The sequence below is a fragment of the Salmo salar genome, chromosome ssa26, assembly GCF_905237065.1.
Source record: "Salmo salar chromosome ssa26, Ssal_v3.1, whole genome shotgun sequence".
In the NCBI taxonomy this organism is placed as follows: Eukaryota; Metazoa; Chordata; class Actinopteri; order Salmoniformes; family Salmonidae; genus Salmo; species Salmo salar.
In genome coordinates, this window is record NC_059467.1 from 16,494,143 (window position 1) to 16,510,984 (window position 16,842).

At 43.6% G+C, this 16,842-nt stretch overlaps 2 protein-coding genes across 2 annotated transcripts; one reads left to right on the forward strand and one right to left on the reverse strand.

The window, feature by feature from the left end:
* Nucleotides 1–147: 147 nt before the first annotated feature.
* Nucleotides 148–4,839, forward strand: eif3jb (eukaryotic translation initiation factor 3, subunit Jb). Its single transcript, XM_014175443.2, has 8 exons — nucleotides 148–340; nucleotides 487–578; nucleotides 1,936–1,987; nucleotides 2,237–2,328; nucleotides 2,412–2,517; nucleotides 2,682–2,858; nucleotides 3,114–3,187; nucleotides 3,434–4,839. The coding sequence occupies exons 1-8, from the start codon at nucleotides 319–321 to the stop codon at nucleotides 3,563–3,565; spliced, it is 747 nt and encodes a 248-aa protein (XP_014030918.1). The 5' UTR covers nucleotides 148–318; the 3' UTR covers nucleotides 3,566–4,839.
* Nucleotides 4,840–5,889: 1,050 nt separating this feature from the next.
* cilp (cartilage intermediate layer protein, nucleotide pyrophosphohydrolase) lies at nucleotides 5,890–16,441 on the reverse strand. The gene is made up of 9 exons (XM_014175441.2): nucleotides 16,050–16,441; nucleotides 13,618–13,789; nucleotides 10,851–10,916; nucleotides 10,325–10,594; nucleotides 9,963–10,160; nucleotides 9,488–9,802; nucleotides 9,288–9,396; nucleotides 9,019–9,176; nucleotides 5,890–8,846 (listed from the first exon to the last, which is right to left on the reverse strand). Exons 1-9 carry the CDS (start codon nucleotides 16,185–16,187, stop codon nucleotides 6,496–6,498), a joined length of 3,777 nt encoding a protein of 1,258 aa, XP_014030916.1. The 5' UTR covers nucleotides 16,188–16,441; the 3' UTR covers nucleotides 5,890–6,495.
* Between the last annotated feature and the right edge of the window lie 401 nt (nucleotides 16,442–16,842).

A 16,842-nucleotide genomic window follows, 5' to 3' on the forward strand; every position in this document is an offset into this window, starting at 1 on the left:
AAAATATGTTTAATATCGAGCTGTCAGTCATCTCATAGCTTCACCTAAATTTCCTAAACAAATTGGCAGGGTTATGGTGTTGAAATGACAGATTGTGCCTTTAATTACATATTTAATATTAAAGATTAACATGTAAGATTGAGGTACAGTGCGACTATTTTTACTCAATAAAAGGCATACTCTTCCATGAAGGGGCTTTAAAAGAAGAGTGCAGCAACTCCTAGCATTTTACAGAGCGGTAAAGCCTCGTCTACTTGCTCCATCTGCTTTACCGCTTTCAGTTCAGAGTTTTATCAAACCCGCACACACATAGCCAAGATGGCGGATGCCGACGATTGGGGTGAGAACAAAGTTAGAAATGATATCGTGCGACAGCTATATTTTGGGTTTTGTGAAAGCTGGATAACACTGTAATTGATATTAGCTAGTATATCGTTTTGAACGTTCAAGATAACGGTTAGTTACCATTATAATATGTATTTATAGACGCTGACAACTTCGAGCCGGACGTCGCGCCGATCAAAAAGGCGGTAGTGCTGGATAAATGGGAAGGCGAAGACGAAGATGAAGATGTTAAGGTAATCAAACAACTAACTAGCTAACTAGTTACATGATGAAGGCCATCTTACACCTGACTTTCAAGTCATAATTAACCCATTAGTTGTGTCTAACACAACACGCCCTACTAGTTAGTCTGTGGACATTAGCTGGCTAACTAGCTAGCCGCCAACTAGCATAGCATTATCCACGTTCTACTAGCTAGTTAGCTTACGGTAACAGATATATATTCGGTAGCTCGATACTGTACAAGCTGTGAGGCCGCACATGTGAAAACAGTCAGCGTGTGTCTCCTGGTTCGAGCTGAGACTCATTATCTGGCACTTTTGTTTTTGAGTTCTACGTTAGCTATGTATTTTTACTAGTTAGAAACTACTTGTTTGTTGCATTCTGAGTTGGGGAGATTCAATGGTGTAACGTTACTAACATGTAAGTTAACTAGCTAATGTTAGCTACTGAATTAGCTTTTTAGGTTAGGAGCTAATTTAGCTAGTTAGCTCTGAACTAATGTGTTGACTGGCCAGTTTTAAGATAAACATTAATCATAATCTGACTGCGATTATTCATTCAAATCCGTTCAAGGCTTTGTGTTATACATTTAACAGACACTTGAATGTAAGCTAGCTGGCTAACGTTAGTTGCCAACGTCATTATTCTGCCCTGATGACATCAGATGACTGAATTGGCCTTACTACTAGATGTTTCCAACTCTGACATATGCTTAAACTAAAGTGTATTTTCGAGAATCCTCTTCAACAGACTTCTCCCGTTGACTCATTTTCACCATTTGTCTAGAAAGTCATCCGAATGTATAGCGTTACTGTGGGATCATACAGCTGTGGAAAAGGCTAGCAAAGCAGTTTCAATTGTTCACCATAGTTTCTGTGGAATATAGGTAGTGTTGAAGTCGTATGGTGTTTTCATGTCCCCAAAGCAATACTTGATCAGTACAGTAGGCCTACAGTTTTTTTTATTTTTAATGTAAGATTTATTTAACTAGCCAAGTCAGTTAAAAACAAATTCTTATTTACAATGACGCCTACACCGAGAGAAACGTTCTGTGTGTTTTTGGATAAGGCTTGAGCTAGGTACTTGTCTTATCCATTGAGGCCCTAATAAGGGAATATGACACATTTGCCAAATATTGGTTGAAATGCGTTACATAACCACTTTTTGTGATAATGAGGTTGCTGTGACTGGTTCTGACATGACTTCTGATGTTTGATAATGCAGTTGGTCTCATAACCTCAATCTAGTGGATTTCCTACAAAATTGGGTCAAGACCTACTCTAGACAAGTCCCAGAACCAGCCACTTAACTACCCAGTATTATGTAGTCACATCATTTGACTCATTCCTGTCAATTCTCCCTCTGTAGGATAACTGGGATGATGAAGAGGAAGAGAAGAAAGCAGAGGCAAAGAAAGCTGGTGAAGAAATATACAATTTCCAACCAATGGTTTGAGAAAGTAGTGGCTGCAGCCTGTTGTAATATAATATATGCTGATCTGCACATACCTGTATATATTTTTGGGAATATATCACTAAAATGTTCCTGCATCATACTGGCTGCCTTGTCTTTTATTATCAAGTACCTGCTTAAATGATGTATAATTTCAACATGATTTGATGGTTGTTTTTGTTCCAGAGGTTTGCTGTAACGTTCTTTTTTGTTTCAGAGGCCAAAGTGTCTGAGAAGAAAAAACTGGCCGAAAAAATTAAGGAGAAAGAAAACCGGCTAAGGAAAAAGCAACAAGAGCTGAAAAAGAAAGTGAGTTTTGGAAATGTTGGATTAACTTTACAGAGCTGAATATTTTCTCTCTTATGAATCCTTTACTTTTTTCTTGTTGATAGTTGGAGGAGGAGGAAGAGCTTACACCCGAACAACAGCTAGCAGAAAAGTTGAAAGTCCAGAAGATGCAGGAGGAAGCTGACTTGGAGCTGGCAAAAGAGGCTTTTGGTAAGATCCTGGAATATCCTGTCAGGTTAAACCCAGATATCAAGGATGTAATTTTTCCAGATTTTTTAAACGTTTCCCTTATACATGAAACATACATTTTAATGTGTACCCACTAGCCAGCTGTTATTGTGTGTTCTCATTAGTTTTTCTCCTTGTCATTTCAGGAATTTCAGGGGGTAGTACCACAAACAATGTTTCTGGAATTGAAGCCATGTGTCCATCTTCTAAAGAGGACTTCACAGAGTTTGAAAAGCTGCTGAAAGTGAAAATATTACAGTATGAAAAATCGGTGCATTATTCAAGCTTCTTGGAGTCACTGTTTCGCGAGCTCTGTATTTCATGTGAGTTCAACATCCTACATGGATTATGGTACATTATTTATTATTCAGTGTGTTTTAGGTTTGAGCACTTAACTTATTACTTTAAAACAAATGCCAAACCACATGTTAAAAATACCAAATGTTGAGATATGTGTATATATACATAAGCCATTCAACAACGGTTTGACTTGACATATTTGGAGTTCACTAATGTTCAGCCTCAACCGTTGTTATAACGTATTAACTTGTCAACTAAATGTCCTGTTTTCTACACAGTGGAAGTTGAAGACTTAAAGAAAATCAGCTCTTCCCTAACAGTGCTACTTAATGAAAAACAGAAGCAAGAAAAGGTAAGTTGTTTCTTATTCATGCTCAACAAAAATGATGTCATCCTTCTAGAGTTTTCTTCATGTATTGTAGTTCTCTTTACGGTCAGTGGAGGGAGACCTCTACCAGTACCTCCAGATTGCTTTTCATTGGTCTCTGCTCAAGGAACTAACTTACACCCTGGTTGCGCCATTTACGTGAATATTCACTTTGAAGAACACCGAGTGATTATTTGCAGAAATGGTTTAAGTTTTGTTTTGGTTCCACAGGCAATCAAAGGCAAAAAGAAGAAGAAAGGAGTTGTACTTGGTGGCGGTATGAAAGCCAAGGGGAAAGATGACCTTGCAGACTATGGAGAATTCGATGGTGGCTACACCCAAGACTATGATGACTTCATGTGACGACGGCTATATCCCCACTGCCCTTTCACCCTTTAACCCTCAGAAATGCAGCTGTACTTCTCATGCTATCCAGTGTCATCCTGGAAAAACCTGAACAATGTGTCGCCCTTTCGTTTTGCTTCAATGATCCGAGGGACTATACAGGGAGCATCCAGTACCAACACTTCTGTTAATACATAATGAAATTGCCTTTTCTCTCATTCAGCCTCCAAACTTCATAAAGATACAAAACACAGTGAAAAATACTTTACATGCTGTATGTGATTTGTAGAGCACGTTTTTGATTTAGAGAAATTATATGCTCATGTCAAATTCCAGTTGCTACTGCAGTGACATCTAAACAAATTAGGTTCTATGCAAATAATTTCACCCAGAATGTCTATAAATATTATAGGTATTTCACTTTACCTGTCGATGGGTTTCTTCCCGGAAAGTATATAGTATCTATAACGGTTGCCAAATACACATGTTATCTTTATCCATCAAAAGTTGCATTGTTCGTGCTTTGAAACTGACACTACATGTTTAGTAGTTTGAGATTTTACAGGGGGCTTATGCATTCACTGTAAAAATGCATAGACAAGTGTAATGCGTTTTAGAGTTGGGCGCTATCCAGATTTTCATACCATCATACTGGTCCTGAATGCACCAAACACATTTAAGCAGCAAGGATTTAACGAGGAGGGACTTGGTTGTCTCTGCTGTAACCAAGAAGCTTGATCTTGCAAGCGAACCACTGATCTAGTGAGTTAGTAAACCCAATGCATTTATTTGGCATGTCTAAGCTAGTTCTAAGCAGTTGTATTGAAAATAATACTGTGTCTCAAAATTATATAGTATACAGCCCAAGTCTAATTCATTTTACGATAGATCTGACCAAACCTCATGGCCATCCTCTGTGGAATATCATTGAACAGTTGAAGCGAGTGATTTTTAGGTATTTTTTTTTTGTGCATGACAAATGAACTTTGCTCATTAATTGCTACTAATGCAGATAAAATTGTGATCTAGCAAGTTCTCACACAACTGGTCTCCTTAACATTGCTTCTGCAGGCTTGTATCAAGTGAGACAAGGAGGGGGGCTTATGGGCTGACCTTATTGTCTTCATAATGGTAGAAAGGGACATGTTTATTCCTATTTTCTAACATTTGATAGTTTTCAAATTGTTAAGGAAATTGGTCATGGTGTACAATATACCGTAAAAGATGACCAGCTCTTCAGTGTTTTATATGCATCTAATTTAATAAAATCACTGGTCGAAAGCATAAATTAACCAATTTCTCTACTTTTTTTTAAACTGAGTTCACTGACAGTTATGGCTTTCATTGATTGGAAGTAGCTTGTCCGCAGTGTGCGCTTTACAATGTCAGCTACAGTTGTAGTCAGAAGTTTACATACACCTTAGCCAAATACATTTAAACTCAGTTTTTCACAATTCCTGACATTTAATCCTAGTAAAAATTCCCTGTCTTAGGTCATTTAGGATCACCACTTTTATTTTAAGAATGTGAAATATCAGAATAATAATTGAGAGATTTATTTCAGCTTTTATTTTTTTCATCACATTCCCAGTGGGTCAGAAGTTTACATACACTCAATTAGTATTTGGTAACATTGCCTTTAAATTGTTTAACTTGGGTCAAACATTTCAGGTAGCCCTCCACAAGCTTCCCACAATAAGTTGGGTGAATTTTGGCCCATTCCTCCTGACACAGCTGGTGTGACTGATTCAGGTTTGTAGGCCTCCTTGCTCGCACATGCTTTTTCAGTTCTGCCCACAAATTTTCTATAGGATTGAGGTCAGGGCTTTGTGATGGCCACTCCAATTCCTTGACTTTGTTGTCCTTAAGCCATTTTGCCACAACTTTGGAAGTATGCTTGGGGTCATTGTCCATTTGGAAGACCCATTTGTGCCCAAGCTTTAACTTCCTGACTGATGTCTTGAGATGTTGCTTCAATATATCCACATAATTTTCCTGCCTCATGATGCCATGTATTTTGTAAAGTGCACCAGTCCCTCCTGCAGCAAAGCACCCCCACAACATGATGCTGCCACCCCCGTGCTTCACGGTTGGGATGGTGTTTTGTTCGGCTTGCAAGCCTCCCCCTTTTTCCTCCAAACATAACGATGGTCATTATGGCCAAACAGTTCCATTTTTGTTTCATCAGACCAGAGGACATTTCTCCAAAAAGTACGATCTTTGTCCCCATGTGCAGTTGCAAACCGTAGTCTGGCTTTTTTATGGCGGTTTTGGAGCTGTGGCTTCTTCCTTGCTGAGTGGCCTTTCAGGTTATGTCGATTTAGGACTTGTTTTACTGTGGATATAGATACTTTTGTACCTGTTTCCTCCAGCATCTTCACAAGGTCCTTTGCTGTTCTGGGATTGATTTGCACTTTTCGCACCAAAGTACGTTCATCTCTAGGAGACAGAACGCATCTCCTTCCTGAGCGATATGACGGCTGCGTGGTCCCATGGTGTTTATACTTTTTGGCTGATTTGTTTTGATTTTCGTGGTGTCTTAATCACTGGTTACAATCTTGAATGGCATGTGTAATAAATATCCCATTATTTACAATTTCAAGTAGTAAATATTCATCACAGTACAGGTGAAGAAAATACAATATTTGCAGTAACATTAAAATCTCCACCAAATGTTCCCTAGGAGATACCTGTGTTATAGATAACCATAAATTCATAACTGAACAAATATATTGTTATGGGCCTTACTCACAATCAAAAAACATATTTCAGTCACAAATCAAATGTTATTACAAGCAGTACATAATGAAGAAAAAAAACTTGGGTATCTTTACTGAAGGGCTAAAGTATACATTTGAATCCCATCACCAATACCCACTTTCTTTAGTAATTTGCCAACATGTCTGATGTGATTGTGATGTGGAGACCCTGATTTGTAGTGCTGTGCTTTAGCCTGAGGTGCGTGTGGCAGTGGGATTCCGAGTACTGCGTCTACGGCTGTTGCGAAGTGCATTGGCTCCTGCTCTCTGCTTCCTGCCTCGGCCATCCCTCACTGCACTCGCCAGAGACTGCCCGGGGGAGTTCTGCAGAGCCTGGAACACGCTTTGACGGGTCACCTCACGGTCGCCACAGGTAAAGGTAAGTGCCACTCCCTCATTGCTCTTCATGACACGGGAAGTACCGTCAGAGGTGCCATCAAAGCAGCGTCCCAGTGCTATCTCTTTGGCAGTGCGGGGGTCCTGGTCTGTCACTGTGTAGATGCCATAGTTGTGGCCCAGAGGGTCCAGTGGTGCCAGCATTGTGAACTCATTGGTGTCGTTGTTGACGGCTAGAGGCAGGTGATTAACCAGGTACTCTTGAAGCATGGAGTTAACATTGTCCCTCTTACAGCTGCCCTGAGGGATCACCTTCACCAGAGTGCGGTCCACTCGGTCCTGGTCATAGAGCATGCCGCTGCACTTGAACTCCAGGCACACAGCAGAGACGGTGGACTGGTCCATGTCGCGGATGCTGCGGGTGTCGCGGAGGCCATACAGTTGGCCAACGGTCTTGGGGTGAGTGCCGCCCTGGTTTCGGGAGCGCATGTTGATCTCATGGGGACCATTGATCTTGACCTTGACATAGCAGGCTCGGTACTCCATGGGCTTTGGCCACCAGCTCAGGTAATCTTCTGTCCAGCTCATAGGATCGTCTTCGTTGAAAGGCACTGTGTTGTAGTCGTAGCGATCTCCCTCCACTCTGGTGAAGCGGAAGTGGCCTGCAGTAAATGGGGCTTCCTCACATTCTTTCAGTTGGTCAAATGAGTACACAGGTCCATTGAGCTCTTCAGCTGTGTTTGGGCTGGGCTTGGCCACATTGATGCTGAAGGCTGTCTTCTTTAACCTGGGGTCATTGTGGTCTGACCGTCTGTAGTTCAGCTTGCCCAGGTACGGCTGAGGGACTCCAATGATGTTGGGGTTAAACTTGGGAGCAGATGGGACTGCCTCGAGTTCTTCTCCTCCCATGTTGGCCATGACGTGGGCAGAATATGCGTCAGGTTTCTGGTCGTCGCAGAAGGCAGGCAGACAGGCACCATTGGGGCCAGTGATGACGCTGTCAAAGCGTCCCCAGGCACGAGGGTTGGAGGAGTAACCTGCAGTGGGCTCCATGTTGATCAGGGTCACCACCACTCCCTCTACCTGCTCACTAGGCATGAAGCGATCGCTGCGGAAGCCTCGCACCTTGATGTAACACCTCCTGTTTTCTGGGACGTCCAGGTTAAACAGCCTCCTCTCTCTGATCTCCATGTTCCCAATGAGGAAGGTCCTCTCTTCCCTTTTACCACGTTGCTTCTTCTCCATCTGGAAGACCCCCTCCTCCTCCCACAAGCCTGTGTCGGGGTTCAAGGACCACAGCTTCATGGTGTCCAGGTGCTCGGGCATTTTCACCTGTGTTGAATCCATTTTCACCTTCACTTCTCCGGCATTCAGTGGTTCTCCAGCCTCCTCGTCCCTGAAGTCAACTGAGAACATACCGTATGTTCTCAGGGGCAAGGTGTCACCCTCATCTCCTATGAAGTTGAGGTCACTCTGTGCGGCTGCTGCTGTGGACACGTCTCTAGCGTCCAGAAAAGTGATGCTAGCCTTCACATTACCCACAAATACTTCTCCACTCTGCTTGTAGAAGGAGTTGGGTGGGATCTGGATCTCAGCAATAGGATTCTGGCCCTCCACCTCTCCCAGCTGAAGAGTGTTGAGCTCTGTTGAGCTGATGGTCACTGGTTCCTTCTTCCTCAAAAGCTTGATCTCATGGTAGACGGCGCCCCCTTTGGTGTTGAATGGAAGAACCTTGGTGGTGTTGACAAACTTATCCATGTTGTCCACAAAGGTCATCACCAGCCTTTCAGTGTCATGGGGGACCTGGATGGAGAAGGTGCCTTTGTAGCCTGTGCGGCTGACTCTGGCTCCATTGATGTAGACGTGACCAAATCTCATGGGCTCCCCAGTGTCTGCGGCCACAGCCCGCCCACGCACAATGGCCTTGGTCTCCACACACTTCTGGCAGCCACATTCGGTCACCACCATGGTAGGGAGCTCATAGCCCTGGCATTTCAGTTGTTTCTCCTCCATCTTTGCCACCCCACAGCAGTAAGCCACTGAGTCTTTGCACCTGATTCCATTGTCCAGCCGTCCTGCACAAGTCCCTGAGTGGCACTTTCCTACGTCGTAATAGAGTGAGTCGGTGCTGTTTTGATAGCAGTCATGAGGTAAGCGAATAAGGTAGGATTCGGGTTTTGGGTTACATGAAGGTTGATCTTTACCTGTGAGGAGAAAGGGGTAGAAAACACATTAAAAGATTTACAATCAATTATTTTATGAGAAAATCAATGCCCTTTCGTTCTCCCTCTGATCATTGACTGATGTCATGCTAGTGGCTGTTCACATAGTAAATATGAATGTGTGAATATCAACCATGGTGCTTTGTGATCAGACCTAAGACTGTGACTATGGCTGGTTTGGACTTGATGGCCCCAGCCTGATTGCTGGCTCTGCAGTAGTACTCCCCAGTCTGCTCCATGCTCAGGTTTCTTAAGACCAGCGTGCTGTCATAGTTCAGCTGCTTCCCGTCCAGCAGGCTGCCGTTGTGAAACCTACCGAGTCACAGATGACTGTTGAACACTATACCCAGCCAATACTGTTTGATTTTGATATGGTAAATATATAACATTTTCCAAGCTGTCATTACAGATCCATTGGCTTACCACTGGTAATCTTCTGGCTCTGGTGATCCACCCACTTTGCAGCAGAGAGCAGCTGTCTGGCCCTCTCTTCTGGCCTTGTTCTCAGGGTTCTTCACCACATGGAGCTTCTCTGAGGGATCACATTACAGTGTCTGAGACCAATGTAAAACAGAGAAATGTAACAATGTCAGCTTTCATTTCTTTTTGTGTGGCCATTTTACCTGCTCTATTCAGCATGATACTGAGGACAGAGGTGCGTTCGGTGCTGTGGGGCACGATGACAGTGTGAGGGGCGTGGTTCCGCAGCTGGACGGTCAGTGTGGCGTTGCCGTCGGGACAGATCCCTGGGATGCGGAAGTGTCCATTGTGGTCGGTGACGGTGAGGAGTTTGGAGCTGGGGCCGAAGCGGAGGATGGTGGCCCCTGGGGCAGGGAGACCTCCAGCACTGCGGACAGAGCCCAGTACAATGTGGTCCTGACACATACAGGTGTCACACTCCGCATTCACCCTACCCATCTCACAGTGCAGTGTGCAACCTGGAACAACAGCAGCAATACAGTTTAACATGTCAGACAGTGCCTTTGGACATTGGTTTAGCTATGACCATTTCTAGAATAAAATGCAAATGGTATGCAAATAGTACAGAGGTTTCTATCATATTTAATAGCTGTAATGGAGATGTTGATAGTGACTCACCAGTCCCAGGGCATTCAGGTCCTTTGCAGGCTCTACCCTCCACTGTAGGTCCGCTGCACTGCTTATCCCATTGCTTAGGCTGGGACTGGCATTTCCTGGAGCGCACCTGCATTGCCACCAGACCACACTTGGCAGAGCAATGACTCCAGTCTGACCAAGGACCCCAGGCATCCTGAGAGCCTTCTGACCCAGTGTTGCCTGATTGAAAATAGGTTTTCACTACATTACAAAAGACAGATATAATTGCAGTAGCTAGAAATATTACTTGGAGGATGATGGCTTTCACTATTATAGAACAGTTTTATTTGACATAATACAGTAGCTACTTCTCAACTGTATTAAAGTAAGGCTCCCAGCCACACCTTTGGGGCACAGGAAGCGCACAGCGTAGTTGGAGCAGTTGCGGCCAGGGGCCTGCTCAGCGTTGGCACACCAGAAGCCCAGGGAAGGGTCCTCGTGGATCTTCTCCCCCGTGTTGCGAGCGGGGATCCAGTCAGTGGTACGAGCCTCCAGGGCCTGGGGGGCATCACACACCCGCGCACGGTAGTAGAAACGGATAGCATCCAACTGCTCATAGTCTCCTCGACCTCCAGGGTGGTCCACGTTGAACCAAGTGGTCCATTCATAGTTATCTGGACACAGAATGTCACACAATGAATACTACTTCAGAATGTTACAGTGTTTCCTCTTTGGCCATAAAACAATGGCATTACATTTTTTAGCTCTTTTCTCTGCTGCTGTAAACATAACTGGTGCCATTGGGCTGTAATTCTGAAAGTTATAGTTCTTCAAACCATATTATTACATAGACATTAACCAGACTTAAAGCCACAAGCCGTACTTAAAGCCACAGTCGTGACAATTGTGTAAAGAGATGTTAAATGTTACCTTCAGAGTGGTACACTGCAGGGTTGTTTTGTCTCGCAACTCTCAAACTGTCTCTCCTCCATGTTCCTGTAAAACATCACACACACCTCATGATGACTCATGATTGACCTGTTGTGACATCACTGACCAATGCCTTAATGCTGACCAGACTGGCCAAAACTCAGACCAGACAGACCAAACCTCTGGCTATTTCTTCCTAGAGTAGTCTGACCACCCATAAAGCAATGGGAAAGAATCTGTATCTTTCAAATCGTTGAACTTTTCAACACTACTCTGAGTCATGGAACAGTATATTACGAGTTTGACTTTAACTTCGTGTTGTGCCACACTAATCTCTTTCTGGTGATTTGCCCTGTGTACTTTGGAAATAAAATGAATTGCTCCAACACATGAAGCTGCCAATAGCATTTCAAAGTGGTCGAGGAAATATGTTGTGGACCAACAGTGAAAAGGCTACAAGAGTTTATTTATTTTCCATTTATGTTCCATCGTTACTCTCAGCTGCAAACAATCAACTGCTTTGTACTGTAATGTCACTGAAACCAAGAGATTGATACTCATTATTCATTCTGTGTAATTTACAGAATGACATTTGTAGTGTACAGTGTTACATAATGCATATTTGAACTTTTCCCAGACCATTGCATTTACAGTACCCACCAAACGCTATATTGTTCTGAGTTCACATTGGGGCTCAGTATAAGCATGCTACTGGCACATACTTGTGTGGCCAATTGCAGACAGGTGTCTCCTTAGCCTGGTGCTTATACATACAGTGGGGGGGGAAAGTATTTGATCCCCTGCTGATTTTGTACGTTTGCCCACTTACAAAGAAATTATCAGTCTATAATTTTAATGGTAGGTTTATTTGAACAGTGAGAGACAGAATAACAACAAAAAAATCCAGAAAAGCACATGTCAAAAATGCTATAAAATGATTTGCATTTTAATGAGGGAAATAAGTATTTGACCCCTCTGCAAAACATGACTTAGTACTTGGTGGCAAAACCCTTGTTGGCAATCACAGAGGTCAGACGTTTCTTGTAGTTGGCCACCAGGTTTGCACACAACTCAGGAGGGATTTTATCCCACTCCTCTTTGCAGATCTTCTCCAAGTCATTAAGGTTTCGAGGCTGACGTTTGGCAACTCGAACCTTCAGCTCCCTCCACAGATTTTCTATGGGATTAAGGTCTGGAGACCTTAATGCGCTTCTTCATGAGCCACTCCTTTGTTGCCTTGGCCGTGTGTTTTGGGTCACATTCATGCTGGAATACCCATCCACGACCCATTTTCAATGCCCTGGCTGAGGGAAGGATGTTCTCACCCAAGATTTGACGGTACATGACCCCGTCCATCGTCCTTTTGATGCGGTGAAGTTGTCCTGTCCCCTTAGCAGAAAAACACCACCAAAGCATAATGTTTCCACCTCCATGTTTGACGGTGGAGATGGTGTTCTTGGGGTCATAGGCAGCATTCCTCCTCCTCCAAACACGGCGAGTTGAGTTGATGCCAAAGAGCTCCATTTTGGTCTCATCTGACCACAACACTTTCACCAGTTGTCCTCTGAATCATTCAGATGTTCATTGGCAAACTTCAGACGGGCATGTATATGTATTCTTGAGCAGGGGGACCTTGCGGGCGCTGCAGGATTTCAGTCCTTCACGGCGTAGTGTGTTACCAATTGTTTTCTTGGTGACTATGGTCCCAGCTGCCTTGAGATCATTGACAAGATCCTCCCGTGTAGTTCTGGGCTGATTCCTCACCGTTCTCATGATCATTGCAACCCCACGAGGTGAGATCTTGCATGGAGCCCCAGGCCGAGGGATATTGACAGTTATTTTGTGTTTCTTCCATTTACGAATAATCGCACCAAATGTTGTCACCTTCTCACCAAGCTGCTTGGCGATGGTCTTGAAGCCCATTCCAGCCTTGTGTAGGTCTACAATCTTGTACCTGACATCCTTGGAGAGCTCTTTGGTCTTGGCCATGGTCGAGACTGATTGATTGCTTCTGTGGACAGGTGTCTTTTTTACAGGTAACAAGCTGTGGTTAGGAGCACTCCCTTTAAGGGTGTGCTCCTAATCTCAGCTCGTTACCTGTATAAAAGACACCTGGGAGCCAGAAATCTTTCTGATTGAGAGGGGGTCAAATACTTATTTCCCTCATTAAAATGCAAATCAATTTATAAAATTTTTGACATGCGTTTTTCTGGATATTTTTGTTGTTATTCTGTCTCTCACTGTTCAAATAAACCTACCATTAAAATTATAGACTGATCCTTTCTTTATCAGTGGGCAAACGTACAAAATCAGCAGGGGATCAAATACTTTTTCCCCCCACTGTATCCCGCCTACTTAAGGTTGTAGAGCAGAATCATTAATGGGGACATGCAACAATAAGATCACCAGGCTGCTGTCTATGTCCAAAGGAGACCTCTGTTCTGACTTCTCAAATTCACATTAGATAATACTCTCAACTGTATAATGAAATTATCAATGATAATCGAATTTCCACATACAGGATATCATCCTGGTTATGTTTTGACACATGTTGAAAAAATGTAAAAGTTTTCCAGTTGAAATAATATTTACAATTCCCAAGCTGAGCCTTGTGAATGAGTTATGGAGTTACAACTCCCATACCGAGTTGTGTGTGTGTGTGTGTGTGTGTGTGTTAGGGATGTGTGTGTGTGTGTACATGTTAGGGGTGTGTGTGTGTTGGGGACAGTAAGGAGAATGTAAATAGTAACTGCTAATGAAGACCAACCTTGTGCCGTAGTGGTGACTCCCAGAGCTAGGAGGAAAGCCCATGTTGATAGGCAGCACATCCTGGCACTCTGCTGTTGCCTCTGACCTGTGACCTCTGACCTTATGGTAATGACCTTCACACGCCAGGCACGACAACACAAAGAATACTCCACCAACACCTCCAGCAACTCCTGTAGAGGGGAAATGTAAATACTTAGCCAGAATCATTGCTGGCAGATTATCGCAAACAAAAACAGTAAAGTGTGACTTTGTGTTCCACAGTATTAAAGGAAATGCTTTTATTTTCTATTGCATATGATTCCCTGGATGGATTGTTAGAGGAGGCTGGAGGGAGGCGCTATAAGAGGATGGGCTCATTATAATGGCTGGAATGGAATAAATGGAAAGGTATCAAACATATGGAAATTACGTTCCACTCTGTTCCATTAATGCCATTCCAGCCATTACTATGAGACGGTCCTCCTATAACTCCTCCCACCAGCCTCCACTGATCTACACCCTGGTGACAGTTATTAAATGCATTTTTTCACTGAGGAGATCAATAGTAATTTAAAAAACATACAGTATATTGGTGGTTAAATGTATTTATGGGCCTCTCCCGGGTGGCGCAGTGGTCTAAGGTACTGCATCGCAGTGCTAGCTGTGCCACCAGAGATTCTGGGTTCGAGCCCAGGCTTTGTCGCAGCCGGGCCGCGACTGGGAGGCCCATGGGGCGGTGCACAATTGGCCAAGGCTCATCCGGGTTGGGGAGAGTTTGGCCGGCAGGGATATCCTTGTCTCATCGCGCACTAGCGACTCCTGTGTCGGGCCGGGCGCAGTGCACGCTGACCAGGTCGCCAGGTGTACGGTGTTTCCTCCAACACATTGGTGCGGCTGGCTTCCGGGTTGGATGTGCATTGTGTCAAGAAGCAGTGTGGCTTGGCTGGGTTGTGTTTCGGAGGACGCACGACTCTCGACCTTTGCCTCTCCCGAGTCCGTACGGGAGTTGCAGCGATGAGACAAGACTAACTACCAATTGGATACCACGAAATTGGGGAGAAAAAAGGGGTAAAATAATTGTAAAAAAACATTTTTTTTTAAAGTATTTATTTATTATTTCACCTTTACTTAACCAGGTAGGCCAGTTGAGAACAAGTTCTCATTTACAACTGAGTCCTGGCCAAGATAAAGCAAAGCAGTGCTACAAAAAACAACAGAGTTACACATGGGATAAACAAACGTACAGTCAATAACACAATAGAAAAATCTATATACAATGTGTGCAAATGTAGTAAGGTTAGGGAGGTAAGGAAATAAATAGGCCATAGTGGCAAAATAATTACAATTTAGCATTAACACTGGAGTGATAGGTGTGCAGATGATGATCTGCAAGTAGAGATACTGGGGTGCAAAAGAGCAAAATAATAATTAACAAAATGGAAATGAGGTAGTTGGGTGTGCTATTTACAGATGGGCTGTGTACAGGTACAGTGATTGGTAAGCTGCTCTGACAGCTGATGCTTAAAGTTAGTGAGGGAGATATAGGTCTCCAGCTTCAGTGATTTTTGCAATTCGTTCCAGTCATTGGCAGCAGAGAACTGGAAGGAAAGGCGGCCAAAGGAGGTGTTGGCTTTGGGGATAACCAGTGAAATATACCTGCTGGAGCGTGTGCTATGGGTGGGTGTTGCTATGGTGACCGGTGAGCTGAGATAAGGCAGGGCTTTACCTAGCAAATACTTATAGATGACCTGGAGCCAGTGGGTTTGGCGACGAATATGTAGCGAGGGCCAGCAGAATGACAGATTTATCAAATAAAAAACAATAATCACTATTTTTATCCTTCTCACGCTTTGAGGTCTCTAGTAGAGGCGGGTGCAGAAACATACAGAATGAAAGAACAATATGGATGTGCAGAAGCCCTCTCAAATGACACATCTGTGCTAACCATCACTTGGTGTCAAGGGAACACTAAAACGTTTCTGCATCCATTGACCAAGCACAGGGCTACACAAGCCAAATAGAAAACACACACTGGCACGCACACGTGCACACACAAATTATATCCCATGAAAAGCCACGCACACACTTTTACTTATTTCCATGAATAGGCTACCTCCTTGCACAATCACACAAACACTCATAGCTACACACATGCAAGCTGAAACCTATTGTCCGTCAATACGTCAAACTGTCTTTCAAGTTCACACAGACTAACGAGAATGTCTTTCAGTATTTTATGAAATGTCTGAACTCCCAAATGTGCATCTGTTGAACAGTTTTATATCATCAATAAACCAACACTCAAAGAACAGAAGCTGAACTCGCATTCAGCACCCCCAAATCGTCTATAAACGAATCTGTCTGTTGAAAGAACAACGTTAATAGTAAAGTTCAAAGATGGGTCAACAGGGAACGAGAGGGAAAGAGAAGGCGACTATGGAGCTGTCTTACCCTGTGAGTATCTCTGTGTAGTAGTGTTGCGTAGTCTCTCTCCTCCCTGTATGCAGGGTGTTGTGTCTGTGCTGATTGTCCTGCTGCTCTCTCTCTTATACAGCTCAGTGCAGAGCCCAGGGTTCGGCTCCGTGCCATTCACAGGAAGCCAGCTGAGAGCGTGAAGACTGGAGACCACAAGTATGACTGAGTCCACTCTCTGCTGCTGCTTCTGGGAAGGTAGGGGGCTTACTGTAATGTTCTGCTATACCTCTGTGCCTATAGAGGAGGATACCCAGGTCTAGACATAGACATAAGGGAGAGTTGACCTCAGTCAGATGGGTCATCATTTTAAGTGGACATGGAACCTAGTTAAAGCTGGAATCCGTTGCCCTTTACACTTCTACCAGTCTACGGGTTGAAAATGGCAGGTTTGGGCACTGATAAACGCCTACATTGGAACGCAGTATCTTTACAGTAACATGCTACACATGACGTCAGAGCTCTGGGTCTGCGCTTCACACACTGGAGAGGTGTGACCACTTGTACACCAGTTAGTCGTCCCACTCAACCCCTTGTCATTTTGTTGTCTTATGTTGCACCTACCCCACATTTTTCAGGAATAGTTTTACTATGTTACTGAATTTATCCAGAGTATTTTCAGATGTCGTTATCAACAAATGTGGCGAAAAGTACAGTAAATGTAAAATGCACAAAATCAACAGTGTAATGTTTGAATTCAGTCTTGTAATGTGTACTTTCGTGTCCTCGCCTTTGGTCTAATCATTTGACCAATAATCTCAGAACTCTTCCT

Bases quoted from the DNA above. Each gene is read 5' to 3' on its own strand.
- cilp (XM_014175441.2), bottom strand. From the start codon at position 16,187: ATGGCACGGAGCCGAACCCTGGGCTCTGCACTGAGCTGTATAAGAGAG. The intron at 13,790-16,049 runs GTAAGACAGCTC...TCCCCTCTACAG, and splicing joins TACACAGAGATACTCACAGG to GAGTTGCTGGAGGTGTTGGT. The intron at 10,595-10,850 runs GTAACATTTAAC...TTCTGTGTCCAG, and splicing joins TGCAGTGTACCACTCTGAAG to ATAACTATGAATGGACCACT.
- eif3jb (XM_014175443.2), top strand. From the start codon at position 319: ATGGCGGATGCCGACGATTGGG. The intron at 2,329-2,411 runs GTGAGTTTTGGA...TCTTGTTGATAG, and splicing joins AACAAGAGCTGAAAAAGAAA to TTGGAGGAGGAGGAAGAGCT. The intron at 2,859-3,113 runs GTGAGTTCAACA...TTTTCTACACAG, and splicing joins TCGCGAGCTCTGTATTTCAT to TGGAAGTTGAAGACTTAAAG.